Source organism: Ammodytes marinus (assembly GCF_949987685.1).
Source record: "Ammodytes marinus genome assembly, chromosome: 12".
NCBI lineage: Eukaryota > Metazoa > Chordata > Actinopteri > Uranoscopiformes > Ammodytidae > Ammodytes > Ammodytes marinus.
Genome location: NC_137216.1, coordinates 23,556,927 through 23,574,084, shown reverse-complemented (window position 1 = coordinate 23,574,084; position 17,158 = coordinate 23,556,927). Strand labels below are relative to the sequence as shown.

Sequence of the window (17,158 nt, the reverse complement as noted above, 5' to 3'; positions counted from 1 at the left end):
CGATGCCACTGAACATTTCACAGACAATGAACAAATACATCACTGTGCAGGTATGAATAATCCTCTGAAAATCCCGCTGCGCGTGAGTTTGCCATAGCTCTTCATCAAGACTATGGCTATTGATGATGCATGTATGGAATTACGCATGAACTGATCTCATTCCCCCCCCCCCATCATGTCTCAAGAATTTTTCGAGTGATGATGGCAGCTGCTTTAATATCGCAGTGACCATGTAGTGTTTGGACAAACAAAGATCGAGACCCAGCTCCTTTTTTTAAAAGAAATCATACATATTTGACATTTGACATCACGGCACGGACCACCCAGCCGCCATCATGGGACTGTGACCCGGGCTTCGAGCTCCGAGAGGCGGCTGTTTGTCGAGTCTGTGCTCCGTGCGCAGACTGGACCTAAAGCAGCTGTGTGACATTTTGTGCCATGGCCGCTGCTATCGCAAGTGGTCTGATCCGAAAGAAGAGAGAGGCGCGGGAGCAGCACGTAGACCGGCCCCAGACCAACCGACGGAGGAAGAGCCCCAACAAGAACAAGGGGCTCTGCAATGGGAACCTGGTCGACATCTTCTCTAAAGTGCGCATCTTCGGCCTCAAGAAGCGGCGACTACGGAGACAAGGTCTGGGAACTTGTGAACTAGTGTGCAAGGTGCTGGCTGCTGATGTTGGCGTAGAGAGCGTTGTGCATCCACTGCAAACATGTGCATACATCCAATATGCTGGCTGAAAGCTCTAATTATGTCTTTAACAATCATGGTTACATTGTCACCTATGGGGTGAAAGTACACAAGGTAATATTACAATGAATGATACGTATTTATTACTGATGGAATCTAGTGGCCAAATTGCACCTCCGTGCGTAAAAAGTTACATTTAAGGGGATAACGCATCTGTTCCGTACATTGGCCAGTTCGTTGGTTGAAAAAAACCAAACCTGCCTCTGATTTACATGCAATTCCAGTTAGCTGTCAGGCTCCTGGCGTGAGGAGTTGTACCAATTGGTTTAGACACGTTTCTGAGCTGTCACCTGGCGTTTCTGAAAAGGGCCTGGTCTTTATGAAGCACGTTCACGATTGGCTGAACATGCCTCGTACATCACAAAAGCCGGAATAAAAACTAATTATTATGCAGGCGAAAAGGTCAATATATCTCCCACGGAATGGAGGTTATCCGCCTTTCAAACATAATCTTATCGCACATTCATTTTTTTTTGTCGAATTTGTTTTTTGAAAATGTCAAAAGCGATTTTCTTTTTCGCTTCAATGTGGCAAGCCCGGGATTGTTAAAGACGTCTGTTAACAATTATTTCACCACTGGAATCGGTGCCCACAGCGAGGTTAATTTCTCTTACAAAAGTGAATTAGGATAATTCATTTAGGAAAGAAATTACTCCAATTATATCCCCTCGTTAGTGAATGATGGAAAGCGGCTGTTTGTTCCTCCTGGAATCATCAGGTATTAAACCTGTTGCATCATGGCTTCGCTATAAATCGAACTGATTTGACACCATTTTGGATAATTCAATGGCAAACTTGAATTTAAAGAATGCTCCAAGCAATGTAGTCTTTCATCTTGTTCACAAAGAGAGCCATTTTGATTGCTTCATATGGAATTGAACAACACTATGAATTAGAATTTCCAACCTCAGTAGCCCTTAGTGACTGCATGGATTAACATGGCTTTGATATAGCAGGATCTATATGGCATAGAGGCCACAGCTGGGTCAGAGTGAATGACATGTTATGACCGGCTATCCTTCAGGCTGCTGTTTCTCTGTTTCTGTGTGAAGATCTGTGTGTGGCTATCCCAATTTTTTTCTAATGTCTCTCCTCTTCTGAAGCCTCGGGATTGGCTAATAGTACAATCCATCTTTTAATTTTGAACATCAGTAGTGTCCAGCATCCCCAAACCGCAGAGTCATAGACAAAGGATGCTGTCGGGGGAATTAATATCAAACCATGCCTAAGAAAACCAATCAAGGCTCTAAGCAGGCTCTTGCTTGGTGTGGTATTGTAATTTTATTTCAAAGGGGTTGTAGATTAAAGCAATCGGCATCTGGTTTGAATAACTCTGGTTCTGACATGTTGAAGCCAAGTCAACCTGCACTGGCCACCTTGAAATGACGTGGCAACATCCCACCTGCGGGCCAGCCATGGCCATTTTATAGAGCAACTTATAGGCTTTACCTGAGCCTGAGAATAATGATGCACAGAAGATCAGAAGATCAGAAACAATGAGAACAAAAAAAATGAAGGACTTTTAAAATTATCATATTGTCCTAGTTTTTTTTAAGATCCAATCAGAGCACATGGCAAACACTATGTTATTTGTGATTAAATGCCTTATGGGATTTAACTTAATTAAATTCACCCTCACTTGAGTATTAGGGAAATCTTTACCAAGTGATACCGGGCTTTGCTATGCATGAGGAGGCTGCTTTGAAAATAAAGCCACTGTTTCTCTCTCTCTCTCTCTCTCTCTCTCTCTCTCACACACACTAACTCTTCTTCTCTTCCTTTCTTTTTCTCTCGTTATTCACCGCATTATCACAGGAGCACCAAGCTTAGGAAGACTAATGGCTTGTTTGGTGTGTTTAATTTAATATTGGCCCTCCAGAAGGCAGAAGGGCTCTTCATTTTCTCTTTATTTATTTTCCTTTTTCTTTTCTTTTTTTTTGCGAGCGAATAAAGTTGAATGCACCACCGGTCATACGTGTTGTGGTAACACAGGCTGACATGCACAGTCGTCTTGGTTTCCCAGGTGTGAAAGACAGTGGGCTTGCCATGTGACAGCTGAGCCCACAGTGGACAGAGCAGCAGCCCTATAACCATCTATGGCTCTTTATTGAAGTCACTTTCAGAATCCCCACTGAGATCTGTCAGGAGTAAAGAGGGCGGAGGTTTCTGAAATGTACTCTAACACCAGTATTCCCCTTTGGCTTTTGAGTATTGATCTCGTGAGTGAGACACTAGATTAGCTATTCTTATGGCGTTGCATTGATTTGCACTGACACAAATTAGTTTTATTTTGTTGTGTTTCTTACAGGCCCAATATGTATTGATTTTTGTATTAAAAAGTCCACAAAATGAAATAACCAATGTTATATTGTGTTGAGTTGTGTAGTAAAACTGTCAAAGAAAATGTATCAATATATCAGAAATCAATAGTTATTGTCCTGATTTAATTTTAACAGTTTTTTTGACAGGCTCTCCTTAAAACAAAACAATAAGCACCCATAAACAACTCCAAATGAAGTGCTGTCTCCTGTGTTCATCGCAGCGCACAGATGTGGTTTCCTCCTCTCCTTGTCCGACACTTGAGGGAATACGCTGGAAACGATTTGCATTGCCCTTCTTCATATTAACTTTAATTTTCAAACCAGCCATGCATTTTGATAGCTAATGTGGAGCCGGCGTTCACACGGATATTTTAAGGGATTAGATGTGAGTTGTAAATCCTGTTACACTCCAAACCCCACTAAGTGAGCTGCAGGCACATCCAGATGGGGCTCGGCCATAATCTCACTGCTCTGGCTCCTATTATCTGCCTAGATTAGATCCGTTGATCATTAGATCATATTACATAGATCAGACCATTAGATTTGTTTACATGATCTAGGAACCCATTTTTAAGTGAACAGTGGCTGTTTATTGAAGGCTTAAATTGACAGGAAACAGCAGTGCAACATCAGTCAGCTTTCAGAGCTACCTGTTATTGTCGAGTTGTTGTTGATGATAGACGCTAAATGTGAAAAAAGGGGCTGATAGTTTTTATTTGGCTTGATGTAGTTTCCCATGACAACAGAGGCAAGATAAAGGGGTTTCTCCTTTGCAGGCTGGAAAAGCCCTTCTCCTTTTCCAGAAACATCCAAAGTGGGTCAGGCAGGGCAGGGCTGACAGCAGTCTCTACAACTGCTGCAGCTGTGTGTGTGTGTGTGTGTGTGTGTGTGTGTGTGTGTGTGTGTGTGTGTGTGAGTGTGTGTGTGTGTGTGTGTGTGTGTGTGTGTGTGTGTGTGTGTGTGTGTGTGTGTGTGTGTGTGTGTGTGTGTGTGTGTGTGTGTGTGTGTGTGTGTGTGTGTGTGTGTGTGTGTGTGTGTGTGTGTGTGTGTGTGTGTGTGTGTGTGTGTGTGTGTGTGTGTGTGTGTGTGTGTGTGTGTGTGTGTGCGTGCGTGCGTCCTTCCACTCAGTTTGCTTTGCACTGAGCTGAACATGTGTAGCGCACACGCATGCACTCACACACACACGCACGCACGCACACACATGGACAGAGGAATGACAAAACAGAAAATAAGTCTGGAAGGGAGGGAGGGAGCCGTAGGGGAAACTACAACTTTTCTGTGACAGTTCAATTTATATGCAGAGAGGACCTCTGCTGCAGAACAACCCTGAATTTTTGAGATCCTAACGGTCGTGAATCTTGTTGTCTTCAAGGAAACTCTCCCCCCCCCTCCCCCCCTTGCTGCTGCTGCCAAACCACCGCTCTTGTTTCCCTAGAAACACAGAAATGTCATTTAGTAACGTGTATTTGTTTAAAATATATTACCAACTGAGGACTAGAGGCTCATTGCTTTATCGGTAATAAACAGCACTTTTTTTTTTTTACCTTTTTGGTCTGTTTATATTGTGGGAACATTCAGATACACGGAGATAGAAACGGAGAGAAGAGAGATAAAAAAAAAACGGAGTAAAAACTGAGTCAAGGATCTTCTCGACTGAGGGAATTCCACATAGACCTTATGTAAGCAGCTGTGAATATTTAGGTGGGGGCAGAAAACAGCATTAGGAACTTGCCTGACAGAACTGGAAATGCTGTGTCATGCTAAAAACCCACCACTGCACATCTTTGCACACCACTATCTCATATTCCCCTTTATGATAGTTTAATAAGGCAATTATCCTTCTTTTCATTCTCAATCTGATCTCTGATAACCTGCCTTATACTTACTAAATATTTCATAATCAGTGTGTCTCTGTGGTGTAGAAAATGGGGGATATTCAGCGCATTTTGCTTCGGAAGAGGAGAATAAATGACCTCGAATCCCTCTGAAACGTTTCATCCATTGCCCATGAGTGAGTGCGACCTTCAGCATGAGTGGTATCAATGGGTTACCAGCTTTGTGGGAATTACAATACCCGTTATTTCACTCTGATGTTTAGCATACATACCGTATATACGAATGTTTGATGTGGAATTGTCAGTCGTAAATAATGCACTGGTTATTCGAGAACATGATTGAAATCAGGACATTCACTCAGACAATCACATTATGTTTCAACAGCAATACATTATTGAAACTAAATTCACAAAGTTGTATCATATATTTATACATTTTCTATCCAGTTGTATTCCCATTTGATCGAATTGTATACATATATATTGTTATATATGATATACTGAAATATCAAAACTAAAGACGAAATAAGGTGTGTGTGTGTGTGTGTGTGTGTGTGTGTGTGTGTGTGTGTGTGTGTGTGTGTGTGTGTGTGTGTGTGTGTGTGTGTGTGTGTGTGTGTGTGTGTGTGTGTGTGTGTGTGTGTGTGTGTGTGTGTGTGTGTGTGTGTGTGTGTGTGTGTGTGTGTGTGTGTGTGTGTGTGTGTGTGTGTGTGTGTGATATATATTCTGGCTGGCTCGCCCCAGGGATCACAGCCAACATTACATGATTTATAGCACGATAGAGCAGCCAAGTTCACCTCCACACACACACGTACATGCGCGTAGAAGCACATGCGCGTACACACACACACACACACACACCCACACACACACAACCAGTTATGCAGTTTTAATTATTACAGATTGCCCCTTATGGATCTGCCTTCAGAATCAATCTTACCGCCATGCACTGTTTACATGCTGCTGATCAAAGTTATTAATCGATCGCAGGTTCGCCAACTTTGTGTGTCCGCACAAGAGGGTTTGCCCAAGGGAATTGTGTGGTGGCCATTAAAAATTCATGTGGAATTGTGTGTGTGCAGAGCTTGTGTTTGTCGTGCATGGGTGTGTGTTTCTGTGTGTGTCTGCAATATGAAAACTCACCCACTCTCCCCCCTCCCTCGTCACTAGACTGTAGGGAATGTGTGTTCTTCAACTCTCTGATTGTTGGATGCTTATGCGTTTGAAAGGATTATTTATTAAGTTACATCAGCTAATGTACGTCCAACAGAGAAATAATGAGAAGAGAGAGGTTGAATGTTTGTTTTTTTACCCAGGGCTTGAGAACCAATCTCCTTGAGGCAACACATTTGAAGTGTCTGATTTGAAGTACAGGAGTGCTTTTAGATTAGTGTGAGTTAGTCAACCGAATGACGATCAATATATTAAGTTACCAGGTTTGAACACATGCAGTATTTTTTCCTGGGACATCCAAATGTCTGCTAACATCTACTGTAGTTCAATTTGGAAATGAGCTCCTTTTCATTTTCTAGTATATTTTACATTTCACCTCATTTTCTTTTGTTCTCTAAAACCCAAGACTTTCCAACCGAACTGCAACATGACATGTTAGTCAGCAGTTTTTAGTCATTTATCAACTCAAAATGTCTTGGTTCTAGGTGTGTTAATGTGACATTTTCTCACATTCCTTAGTTTTACTGCACTGGAAACTGAATATCTTTGGGTGTTGGACTATTGGTTGGACAAAGCCAAGGCTTTTGAAGGTGTCCGGTAACTTGTCATGGGCAAAGACCAAAGCCTATTTGAAAATAAAATATCGTGACAAAGAAAATAGTTTCATGGTAAGTCAAAATTATAAGCCAATATGTTGAAAATGTGGCATACTATATCAATTATTTTACTTTATGTCATTATTTTGCATAAAAACGTTCTACTTAAATCATGACTGACGGAATGGAAATTGTGCTTTAAAAGGAGGGAAAATAACGAATCAATCTGGAGGAAAGCAATTTACAGTGTTAGTGTTAACGCAGGCGGGTAACAATAACTGAAAGACCGGTGTATCCTGTTTAGATGAAAAAATCCATCTGTGTTACTCACAAACACCTTCTATAGTACATCCTTCACACATACAAGTTCATCAGCTCTGTAACACCATAAAAAGAGAAAAAGTGCTGTCTTCACTGTCACATCTGTCAGTCGCTGAATGCCTGCAACAGCTTTAAATGCATATTATTATTGTAACCCATAGAGATGCTGTCAGTCTGCTCAGTGCATCGTATAGCTTCTCTGACAAGTCAAATTCTGCTTTAGCCACCTTTTAATTGTTCTGGTGAGGCAACAAAGCAGTGCAGTTGAATGCCGTCGTATTGGCATTGCTCCAACACACCAGCAGACAGGCATTTTCTCCTCTATTCAGGCAGCAGGGAACGAAACGCTCTCAGAGCTATACCTACAATGCCATCACCCGACAACTAGCCATTTCAGAAGAGAAGACTGCCTTGAGCTTTGCACCCACTGCAAAATAGCCTTTCTCTGCCCTCAGCAATACCTATTGACTTCTGTAGCTATGGTCTCTCTTTTCATATCTCTGTCTTTTTCACACAAGCAACCTCACACACACACACACACACACACACACACACACACACACACACACACACACACACACACACACACACACACACACACACACACACACATAATCACTTGCACAGCACCCGAATAAGGCCCAGGTGAAGTTGATCCCTGGGCTTTAGAATGAAATCTGGTTGTCTCTACAATAAGACTATGTTAATAGCATATGACCCCAGTGGTTGTCCATGCACACACACGCAGATGAAGAAATATTGTCAGACAGCTCGAGTAAAGGCAATACTTTTCCAGACACATCCCAATGTGCAGACCCGCGCAGGTTTTTTAAACTTTATCCTTCTAAGTTTTCTATTTATTTTCCCTTTTTTTCCTTTACATTTTCACTTTCATATGTTCTCGTGGTTGTAACAGACCGACAATAAACAGACTAAATTGCAACATGAGCGGTTGAGCTGCACTGACACTGTATTTAGCCGCAGCAGAGATTTATCTGTGCTGTAGATTCTATATGTGGCTAATTCCTTCCATGGGGTCAGCTACAAGGGACAGAGCACAGACGCTTTCACATCACTGAGGACCCAGAGAGGGTGCTGTTTATTGGAGTCAGGCGACCACAGATTAGTTCTACTGCCTATAATTGGTTGGCCTATCTCTGAACAGGGCATGGTTTATGTGCCCAGAAAAAGTTGGCTTTTGGGATTTTGCCCGTAAACACACACACACACGAGCCTACAAGTTCTTTCCAAGACTTCTGGACGGTCTTCCATGGTGTTTTGCAGTTCAGAAAACAACATGTTATCTTTTCGATAAATAATGAATTTCTCAAAGCTTATTTGGTTCAGTATAGCTGTCCTTGCAACACAACGTTTACAACATTAATTGCTAAATGCTAATGTTTCCCCCCTCTTCTTTCTCCCTTCTTTCTCTCCTGCAGATCCCCAGCTCAAGGGTATAGTGACCAGGTTATATTGCAGGCAGGGATACTACTTGCAAATGAACCCCGATGGCTCTCTTGATGGGACCAAAGATGACAGCAGTAATTCCTGTGAGTACCTTGACATTGTCTGCTGGCCTTTCTCACATTTCTAACGGAGGGTACTTTGAAATAGATCGGCTATAAGTTACTGTTACTTGAAATCTGGCTGTGTTCCAAATTGCACTTTCTTTTTTCTAGTTCCAGTTAGCGTGCAGTAGTCATACAATTGGGTCATACTTTTACTTATTTATATCTTTATAAAAATCGTGCCTTGAACTTGCCTCTTGCTTTTACATCCGTTGCTTCGCTGGTTGTTTCCACTGGAAGGCTCTGTCGGTGAGTGACTTCCAGTGTGCATTGGATTGTGGATCAGAATGGCCGATTTCCACACTCGAAATCCCAACCGGATGTAGTAGGCCATCTGGGTATTTTTAAGCGTGCTGGATCTGACCGCGAGAATTGGGACATCCTAAATATTTTTCTACCATACTAAATAGCAGGGGAAGTACAGGTATTGGTAATACAGTTTCTTGATCACAAAGGAAATTATGTGCTCACTTTCTGGTTAAGATTTATCCCCGAAATACAGGAAACGAACCAGTTACCTTTCAGTCACACTTCTCTAACCTTCAGGCCAATACCTTACCTTATTTGTCACCCTTCTGAAATGGCAGCTATAGGAACACACAGATTTATCCTCCTCCTCCTCCCCGAATGGGAAAGTGGACCAGGAAACAGTAGGCTTAACGGGGGAGAAAGGGGTATTATTAGCTTGTTCTGGCACTGCTCCTCTAGCGCTGCAGGCTAGGTTGTTAATTTGATTCCAGTGCTTGGTGCTAACTCCAACTCTGACACTCTACAATGCGTCACTTACTCTAACCCTATCAACAACCGAGAGATGTGGCACATGTCGCATCTGAAACAGTGTGGCCAATACGGAAAGTTTACACAAGGGACCTATCATATCATTAAAAGACAGAGATCAAATCAAATCGTGGCACCCACTGCTCCACATTACATTTTATTTTAAATGTAAATGGCCAAAAGCCAATGGTCACACGCTAGATCTATTAGCCTTCACCTCTGGCTCCAAACTGCCAATATATGTTACTTACAGGGCCAGCAAGGGTCATTATGTGCCCTTTAAACCTCCCACTTACACACAGTTAATGTCACAGCCATAGTGCATTTTGATTGACCAGTCCTGTTGTTTCTTACCAGTATAAACAATAGCCATTACCCAACCAGGCCCAAGGAGCCTGCTACAACAACAAAAGGACTATTAAATCTGCCACGCACCAGTGGTGGCCCCAATTACTGTTCCTTTTATCAGGTAGCTCTGGGTGGCCGCTGCTACGCTTGGCCGGTCACGTTCGCCGGCCACACTGCGATTCATCTTCAGAGATTACCTTAATGCAAAAGCCAGCAATTGTATTACCCATTGCTTTGTGAATCATTAATGGTAGACCTCTTACATTTGAATGATGAATTGCAATGGCGTATTTTTTTCCCAGTGTATTTAATGTTCTCTTAATGGTAAGGTCTTTCTATAGGAATGATGTTTGGTAGATTTTCTTTTTCTTTTACCCGTGTGTCTGTGATTTTACCTGTTCATATGTGTGTTTGTCTTTTCAGCTTTGTTCAACCTTATTCCTGTGGGCCTCCGAGTTGTCGCCATTCAGTCCGTGAAGATAGGGTTATACATCGCCATGAACGGGGAGGGCCTTCTGTACACATCGGTAAGCAGGCTGTTCTATTCTATACTATTGTTAAAACAAGTAATCACGTCTTGGAAATGTACTTGATTGTATTTAAATGACATGGCATACAAAATCCTGCGTTACACACAATCAAAATGCACTATGGTAAATAGGTGTCCTGGTATAAGGCATGGCTGTTTCTGTATTATGAGCATCACAGATATAAATAAATAGACATTTAATTTCATGTTTATTTGATAAGGACAGATTCTACTGCATAGACATCTGAAAAACAAATCTCTGATGTACAGCATTACGGAATTTATAGCCACTGCTAATTTCCAATGTCCCTCCCTAAAAGGGCCTTTAAACAGTCTAAAAAACACATGAAACATAGCCACTTTAAAAACATACAAGGCACCTGTACCCCCACCCCTATATGTGACTACTGAAATATGACATCTCAAATATAGATATAGGTATGGACAGGATATATTGGACATGTTTGCCGCTGTTTCCCATAAGGCGCCACATGAACATGTCAACACATTTGAAACATGGTAATTGCATTTCACAGAAGGTTAGGGATGCCATTAAGCAGACATTCATGCATACAGTTTTTCTATTCATCACCTGTTAAATGCCCCCAGAGTTTTCATTCTATATGAGAAACACATTTAAATCAGATGACATAACTCAGGAGGAAAACACATCTCCCCCCATAAAATGGGATATGCTTTTTACATAGTATATATCAATCATTTAGTCTGTTAGCCTATGAAGGTGATTTAGATGTGGGCAGTTGGCAAAGATATGCTGGGATGTTGTGACACATGCTAAAAGTAAATTAAATGCACAGCTGTTTTTTCTTGAAGGCAATCTGAAGAGCAGCCATTGTTTTCTCACTTTGTAGTCAAGCGCTGTTAGTGTTATTGACTACCTCTCTTGAAAATAAATGAGTCTTCTGCGTTACTGGACAGACAAAGGAGGTTGATAAGACTTCCATTGGCACAGATAGCGCTTCTAGTCTCACTCACTAGCCCACTCACTCATCTCGCAGCCATTCAAATCAATCAACTGGAGGAACATTGGGAGTAGCGCTCCCTCTCTACCAGACAGGAGTATCCGTCAGAATCACTGTCTCTCTCTCTCTCTCTTCCCACTGCCGTCCTCATGTTCCTAATCCGCAGAGCTCAGAGCAGGAATTTCCATCTTATTCCTCGTTCATTACCTCTGAGGGGTTAGCGGGGAGCTACTTCTCCCTACTGTACAATGCACCGGTATTCCAGTGGAATTCTCTAATACTTAATCTCTGCTTGTTTTAAGCCGTGAAATGAAAATCATTTCAGAAGGATTGACCTAGTATCCTATGGATTTTCTCAAGGTATTGCACAGTAGGGAATGTATTCTACGGGTGCACTATACTGCATAACGTACACAAAGGCAAAATATGATTTTTTTTGTATTGTACACTCACACCAGACACACACTCCCAACACGTCTGATTATAGCAGCATACTGTAAATGTAGAGCTTCACAATATATTTTTTTCGATCTTCATACCCAACTCTTAACTCTTTGAGATGAAAATAATAATAACATCAAAGGCAAAACGCTAACATTGAGACAATAATTAAAACTTCAACATCAAAGGCAAACAGCTCACATGTAGACAATCATTAAAACTTCAAAAACTGAAAGATTTAGCATACGGATACATTTGGGAATGGCTAACCAATCGGCTTTAGATAAAATCTGACACACAAGAATATGGGACAATATTGTGTTTTCTTTACAATAATGATAATCTATGTCTGCGGTTCAATGCGTCCTCTTCATTAGTACAGATAATTGATTTGGAATAATTGTTTATGATGGATTCCCAGTACATGCATGAATAATTAAAGTTGTATAATTTATTAAACCTGTCTACACAAATGTCTTGGTATGCTGCATGATACTTTATACGAAGGACACATTGTATTGGGGTGGATAGAATAACCAAATGAGCACTTTCTGCACTAACTGACCTTCTCTAAAGATTGCATATGGCTACATTAATAAAGTATACCACATGCCAAATATTATAAATCAAACGTGCTACATGGATATATTCAAATTGTGTTTTGGCTGTTCTTCTTCATCCACACCGTTTGGCATATGGTCTTATGAATCCTCATGCTACTCCACTTCAAGGTGTTTTTGACGCTTGGAATGTGACCGCCGATGGCCTGGCGTCTCTTCAGCAAGCTGACAATTATTGCTGTGAAAAAAAAAAAAAAATCCCATCCAAGCTAGCTGATGATTGCCAGACCTAGAGCTGATGCTAATTGGCACATAAACAAACCTATCCTTACCTAACCCGTCCTTGCTGCAGTATTTGTATGTGTTCTAGCGTTACTTCAGAAACCTTGCCCATCAACTGTTTTGTTATTTTGCTCCCCAGCCGCTTCAAATATTTAGTCCGGACAGAATTGCACATGCACATGCACACACACACACACACACACACACACACACACACACACACACACACACACACACACACACACACACACACACACACACACACACACACACACACACAAAGACATATCCCCTGCACCATTTGCAGCTCTATGTGTTAATGGAGGTCCCGGTCAGCCCCTGCACTATCCAGCCACCCACTCAAAGGTCTTTTTTTACTCCTTAGTGTGTGAATTACCGCACTAATGGCAGCCTTGTTATATGTTCATCATCATCCTCCTCCTCCATCTCCTTTCTTCCCCACCATCTCTCTCCCTCTTCCATACTTCTCTGTAAACTCGGTGCTACCACTCCTCCCATTATCACCCGGTTCCTTTGCAAGCAAGCTTCTGACAGTCCGCCTCTTCTGCCCATTAAGGGCTATTTGAATGGAGTGCACTTGTATTCTTCAGAAACTGCTTTGAAGGTTATATTAAAGCAGAATAAAGCAGATGTCCCTTTGGAGTTGGTGGTGTGCACATTAAAAGGGATTTTTTTTTTTGTAGGGAAAAGTATATACTCTCTCAATATTGCCTCATTTCCCTAAAGCCAGGTCCTTTTTATTAACTAAAATTCACTCGGTCAGTTGTTATTCTTTTTACAATATTAAATGAATCACCAAGGCTTTTACTGTGATGATGACGTACTTCTCCAAATGAAATATACTAATTTGTTGTGTAACAGACCGAGTTTGAATCAAAAGGAGGTTCCCACTCTTTCAGAAAATAGATGGCAAGCCCATTCAAGGCCCTCTGGTATATAGTGCATCATCATCTTTTGTGTTAGGCTACCCAAGGCTCCTACAGAGATAACATCAAAGTGACTGTGCAGCCCCGGCACAAAGGACACACCATGGAATAAAGGAGAGTTCAATCATCTCACCCCCCTTTTTTTAATCTGTTCCTTTTGTATCTCAGCCAATAAACTCCCAGCTAATTTCTCCAGCAGGCTTTTCTCCCTGCCTGGGTTCCGGGGCAATTCTTCTGTAAAATGTAATAAAAGGAGAGGAATTCTCCCCTTGTTGCAGAAGGTTAGCGGAAGCAGCACTTGTGTGATAGTCTCTAGATAATTGTGATGGAACTCTTTATGTAAGAACAGGCACATTCAAATCAGATAGAACATAACCAAACAAGGAACTGTTGGATTCTATAGTTTTTTTTTGATCACACATGATGGAAGGGTGGTGCCAGAGAATGCGACCCACTAGTGCGTATTTTGTTGTTGTTTTGTCTGTCCTGCTTATGCACTTTTGTAGCATCTCTCAAAGGGAAAAGGTTGAGCATTTCACGGTTGGCTGGTATTCTTTAGAAGCTTGTTCTCCATTCGCTCACTTCAATGGAGTCTCCCTCTGCAGGCTTTTTTCTTTATCAGGAGTCTGCACTTGTTAGCGATACCTTTCATGATTGTCAAATTGACTTTGCCACACCACTCGAGTGCTCCTTTTTTTTTAGAAATGAAATCCTTGCGAGGACCAATCTGGTGCAGTGCAGTGGCTTCAGCTTCACTTGTTAAGAGGCTGTATGTAATATGAACGCAGAAGACTGCCGGCATCTGTTTCCTGTATAGTCCTAGTTCAGAATGCATCGAACAGCTTGATGCAGAGGGTTTTCCTCAATATGCATCGGTTTTGAAAATGAAAAGTGCATGGGGGCTGTGCGCAGGGAAGAATAGAAATGAGTGGCTTATGCAGGAATCGCTGGTGTGAAACCAAGAGATCCCTTTTGAGAAAGGCTCGAGTCCCCCGGGTTTGGCTATTTGATATTTTTCCCACCAACATTTCTATTCATCTTCCAAACTCTTCGGCTGTTTTTCTTATGTTGCTGTCAAATGTTCTGCCTATTAGGGGCACTCCACTCCCCCATGGATGCCACTGCAATCGGCGAAGTACATCTCCAAGCTTGTTGGCTTGCTAGTTAGTTGGATTGTTAGTTGGCTAGCTTGCTTGAACCGCAGTGCCTCACACAGCCCCGCATGTTCCTGGCATCTTAACAGTTTATTTGTCCGCTTCTTTGTCTACTTGCCCTGTTCTCATTACGTCATCACCTACTTTGTGAAGATGCTTGGAGGAACTTCACTACTCCACATTCTGGTGGGACCAGGCCTTCAGTGCAAAAATGGTAAAAACGGGTCATGTTAATACAAACAACAAAAGCTTTTCTAGCTATGTTCTTGCGGCATATGGAGTTTAGAAATGTAAATATATGAACATAAACATGATATTTTGAGATGTCTACACAGGACACTGTGTGTGTGTGTGTACAAGTGCACACAGGTGTTTGAGTGTGTGTGTGTGTGTAATAATTCTGAAACAAAATATCCTTCTTTTTATTTATCAATAGATTAGATGTTATTTGTCATCAACCATGATTGTTAAAAGTTTGTGTATGCCTTAAGCATTGGAACGAATCCATAGAAATACATACAACTGCGGTAGTCTTAACAACAAGAGAAGGGGGCTGAACATGATATTTTTACATTCCTACATATCCAGGCTACCTATATAGAAATTACTCAGATGATTTCAGATTTCTGCAAGATGAGGAGGAGTGTCAGGCTCAGAGTGGAGGTGGGGGAGCATCATTATTTCCAAAGCGTTTCTCTCTCTCTCTCTCTCTCTCTCTCTCTCTCTCCTGCCTTTAACGCAGAGTCAGTGTCGGTTAGGGTGCGGCGGTTGTGAGGGCATGAGGGAGAGCAGCTTCATCTATTAATGAACAACACGGTTGGAGTTAGCCGTCAAAGCTGAACTGGGGAGCTGTTTGTCCCGGGCTAAGAATAGGAAGAGCAATCCTTTGGCCGTTTTAATATTATTAGTTATGAATTTGGTTTCTGATGGATGGACACAGTTTTTTTTTCTCCAGAATCTATGGGTGCAGAGTCCTATGTTGTAGTTTGAAATGTGCCACTGGAAACCAGAGTTGTGCATCACCAATCAGGTGATAGGCTTTACCAGTGGGGCGTTATGCCTCTGTAAATGATACATCATAAATACACACAGCATAGCTGATTTGTACTCGATGTCTTTCCAGGTCAACAAGCCAATTGACATCACATCTTCCCCTTGTTTCTCAATCACTCCGTTATTCCCCAGTTTATTTAAGGCAATTAAGGGTCGGCAATTGCATCTGTTTTCTGAATCACTGGTCTACATGACGCATCTTTATGATATGCAGTTCAGCAGTGAAGAGACTGAACACTGAAACGCCGGGAGGGATATCAGGAAATATATAATGAATTGTGAAAAGTCTTTTGAAGTCCAGCGCGTTGCCATTTAACTGCCAGGTTTTTTACTGTACTTACCAGGCAGGCTTTTTAAATTCAAATCTGATTTGATCTCTTTGAAGCTTGTAACAGTAGCATCCTAACGCTTGATCTTGTGAGCGTCTTGTACATGAATTTCAGTGAGAGTACTCTCCAGTAGTCCTGAGCACTGAAGCTTCTTTATTGCTTCACCATCAGTGGCTCATTTGTTAGCTACGAGGCTATCAGCTGAACATTCAATCTTACTGTATAAAAAAAACCTTTGACTGTTAGCTTTTTCTATCAGATTCTTTGCTCTTGCTTTAGAGCTTTGCTTTGGTGATTCACCCAACTTCAATGCTACACAATGTCATTTTCTCTGCCAGCCATTTACACAGTTACAAAAATGTGTATGTTGGCTGCTCTGAGAGCCTGGGCTAGCTCCTATGAGCTTCCCAACAAAACGAAAAAATCCCCTTTTCTGCATCTTTACAATTGTTTACCTGTATCTTCGTAACAGCATGTTTCTCCTCCCAGAGTGGGCAGACTTCCCAACATGGTGGCCATCAGCCAACTATCGATTTGTCAGCTAGAGCTTATGCTGAATCTCCCCCATCCATCTGGCCTAATCCCTACATCTCTATTAAAATGGAGTAGCCAAACGTCGACATGCCTGTAAATGATGTGCTGCTGACAACTAATGGGGATTAAAGGAGACTGGAAAGTGTACAAATACTGCATTGACTGGACGGGGAGGGGGACAGTATGGGGGGTGGGGGGAAAGAGAGCGGTAACTCCAAGGTGTATTTTCAGGGAAAGCCCTGCCGTGGTGGTCAATATCATCATTGGAGCATGCAAGCAACCTCTGCTTATCGCCCCCGTTTGTCCATTGCTCTGGTTAAAAGCATGCCCCGTTTTTGAGCAATACTAAAACACACACGATCCAACAAAACCAGCAGCCTGTCAGAATCATAGACAGTGAGATTGCTTGTTTATTATTATTATAGGTTAACGAAAGCTTTGTATCTAATTCCAAATATTTGGATTTGTGTTCTCTGTGACTATGAAATGACAGGACTTCAGTTGTTCCTCAGCCGAGTCAAGGGTCTATTCAGAGGGTAGCTTATCGCTGTAAGGATTTTGAAGGCCATTGAGGCAAATAGCTATTTGTGATATTGGGCTTTATAAATACTGATTTGTTTGGTTTGAATTCGGTATACTCATTTCCATAATGGAGTCCT

The 17,158-nt window shown here is 41.8% G+C and overlaps 1 protein-coding gene across 2 annotated transcripts in view; it reads left to right on the top strand.

The window, feature by feature from the left end:
* fgf14 (fibroblast growth factor 14) overlaps positions 1-17,158 on the top strand; it is a gene marked incomplete at both ends in the record, with an annotated part of 96,371 nt that overhangs the window by 64,350 nt on the left and 14,863 nt on the right. Inside the window, 3 exons of one of the 2 annotated variants that reach the window (XM_080038214.1) lie at positions 439-631; positions 8,434-8,544; positions 10,111-10,214. In XM_080038214.1, the coding sequence (XP_079894340.1) occupies positions 439-631; positions 8,434-8,544; positions 10,111-10,214 (408 nt within the window). Of the gene's footprint in view, positions 1-438; positions 632-8,433; positions 8,545-10,110; positions 10,215-17,158 lie in introns of those variants that run through there. The other variant, XM_080038215.1, reaches the window with a different exon arrangement.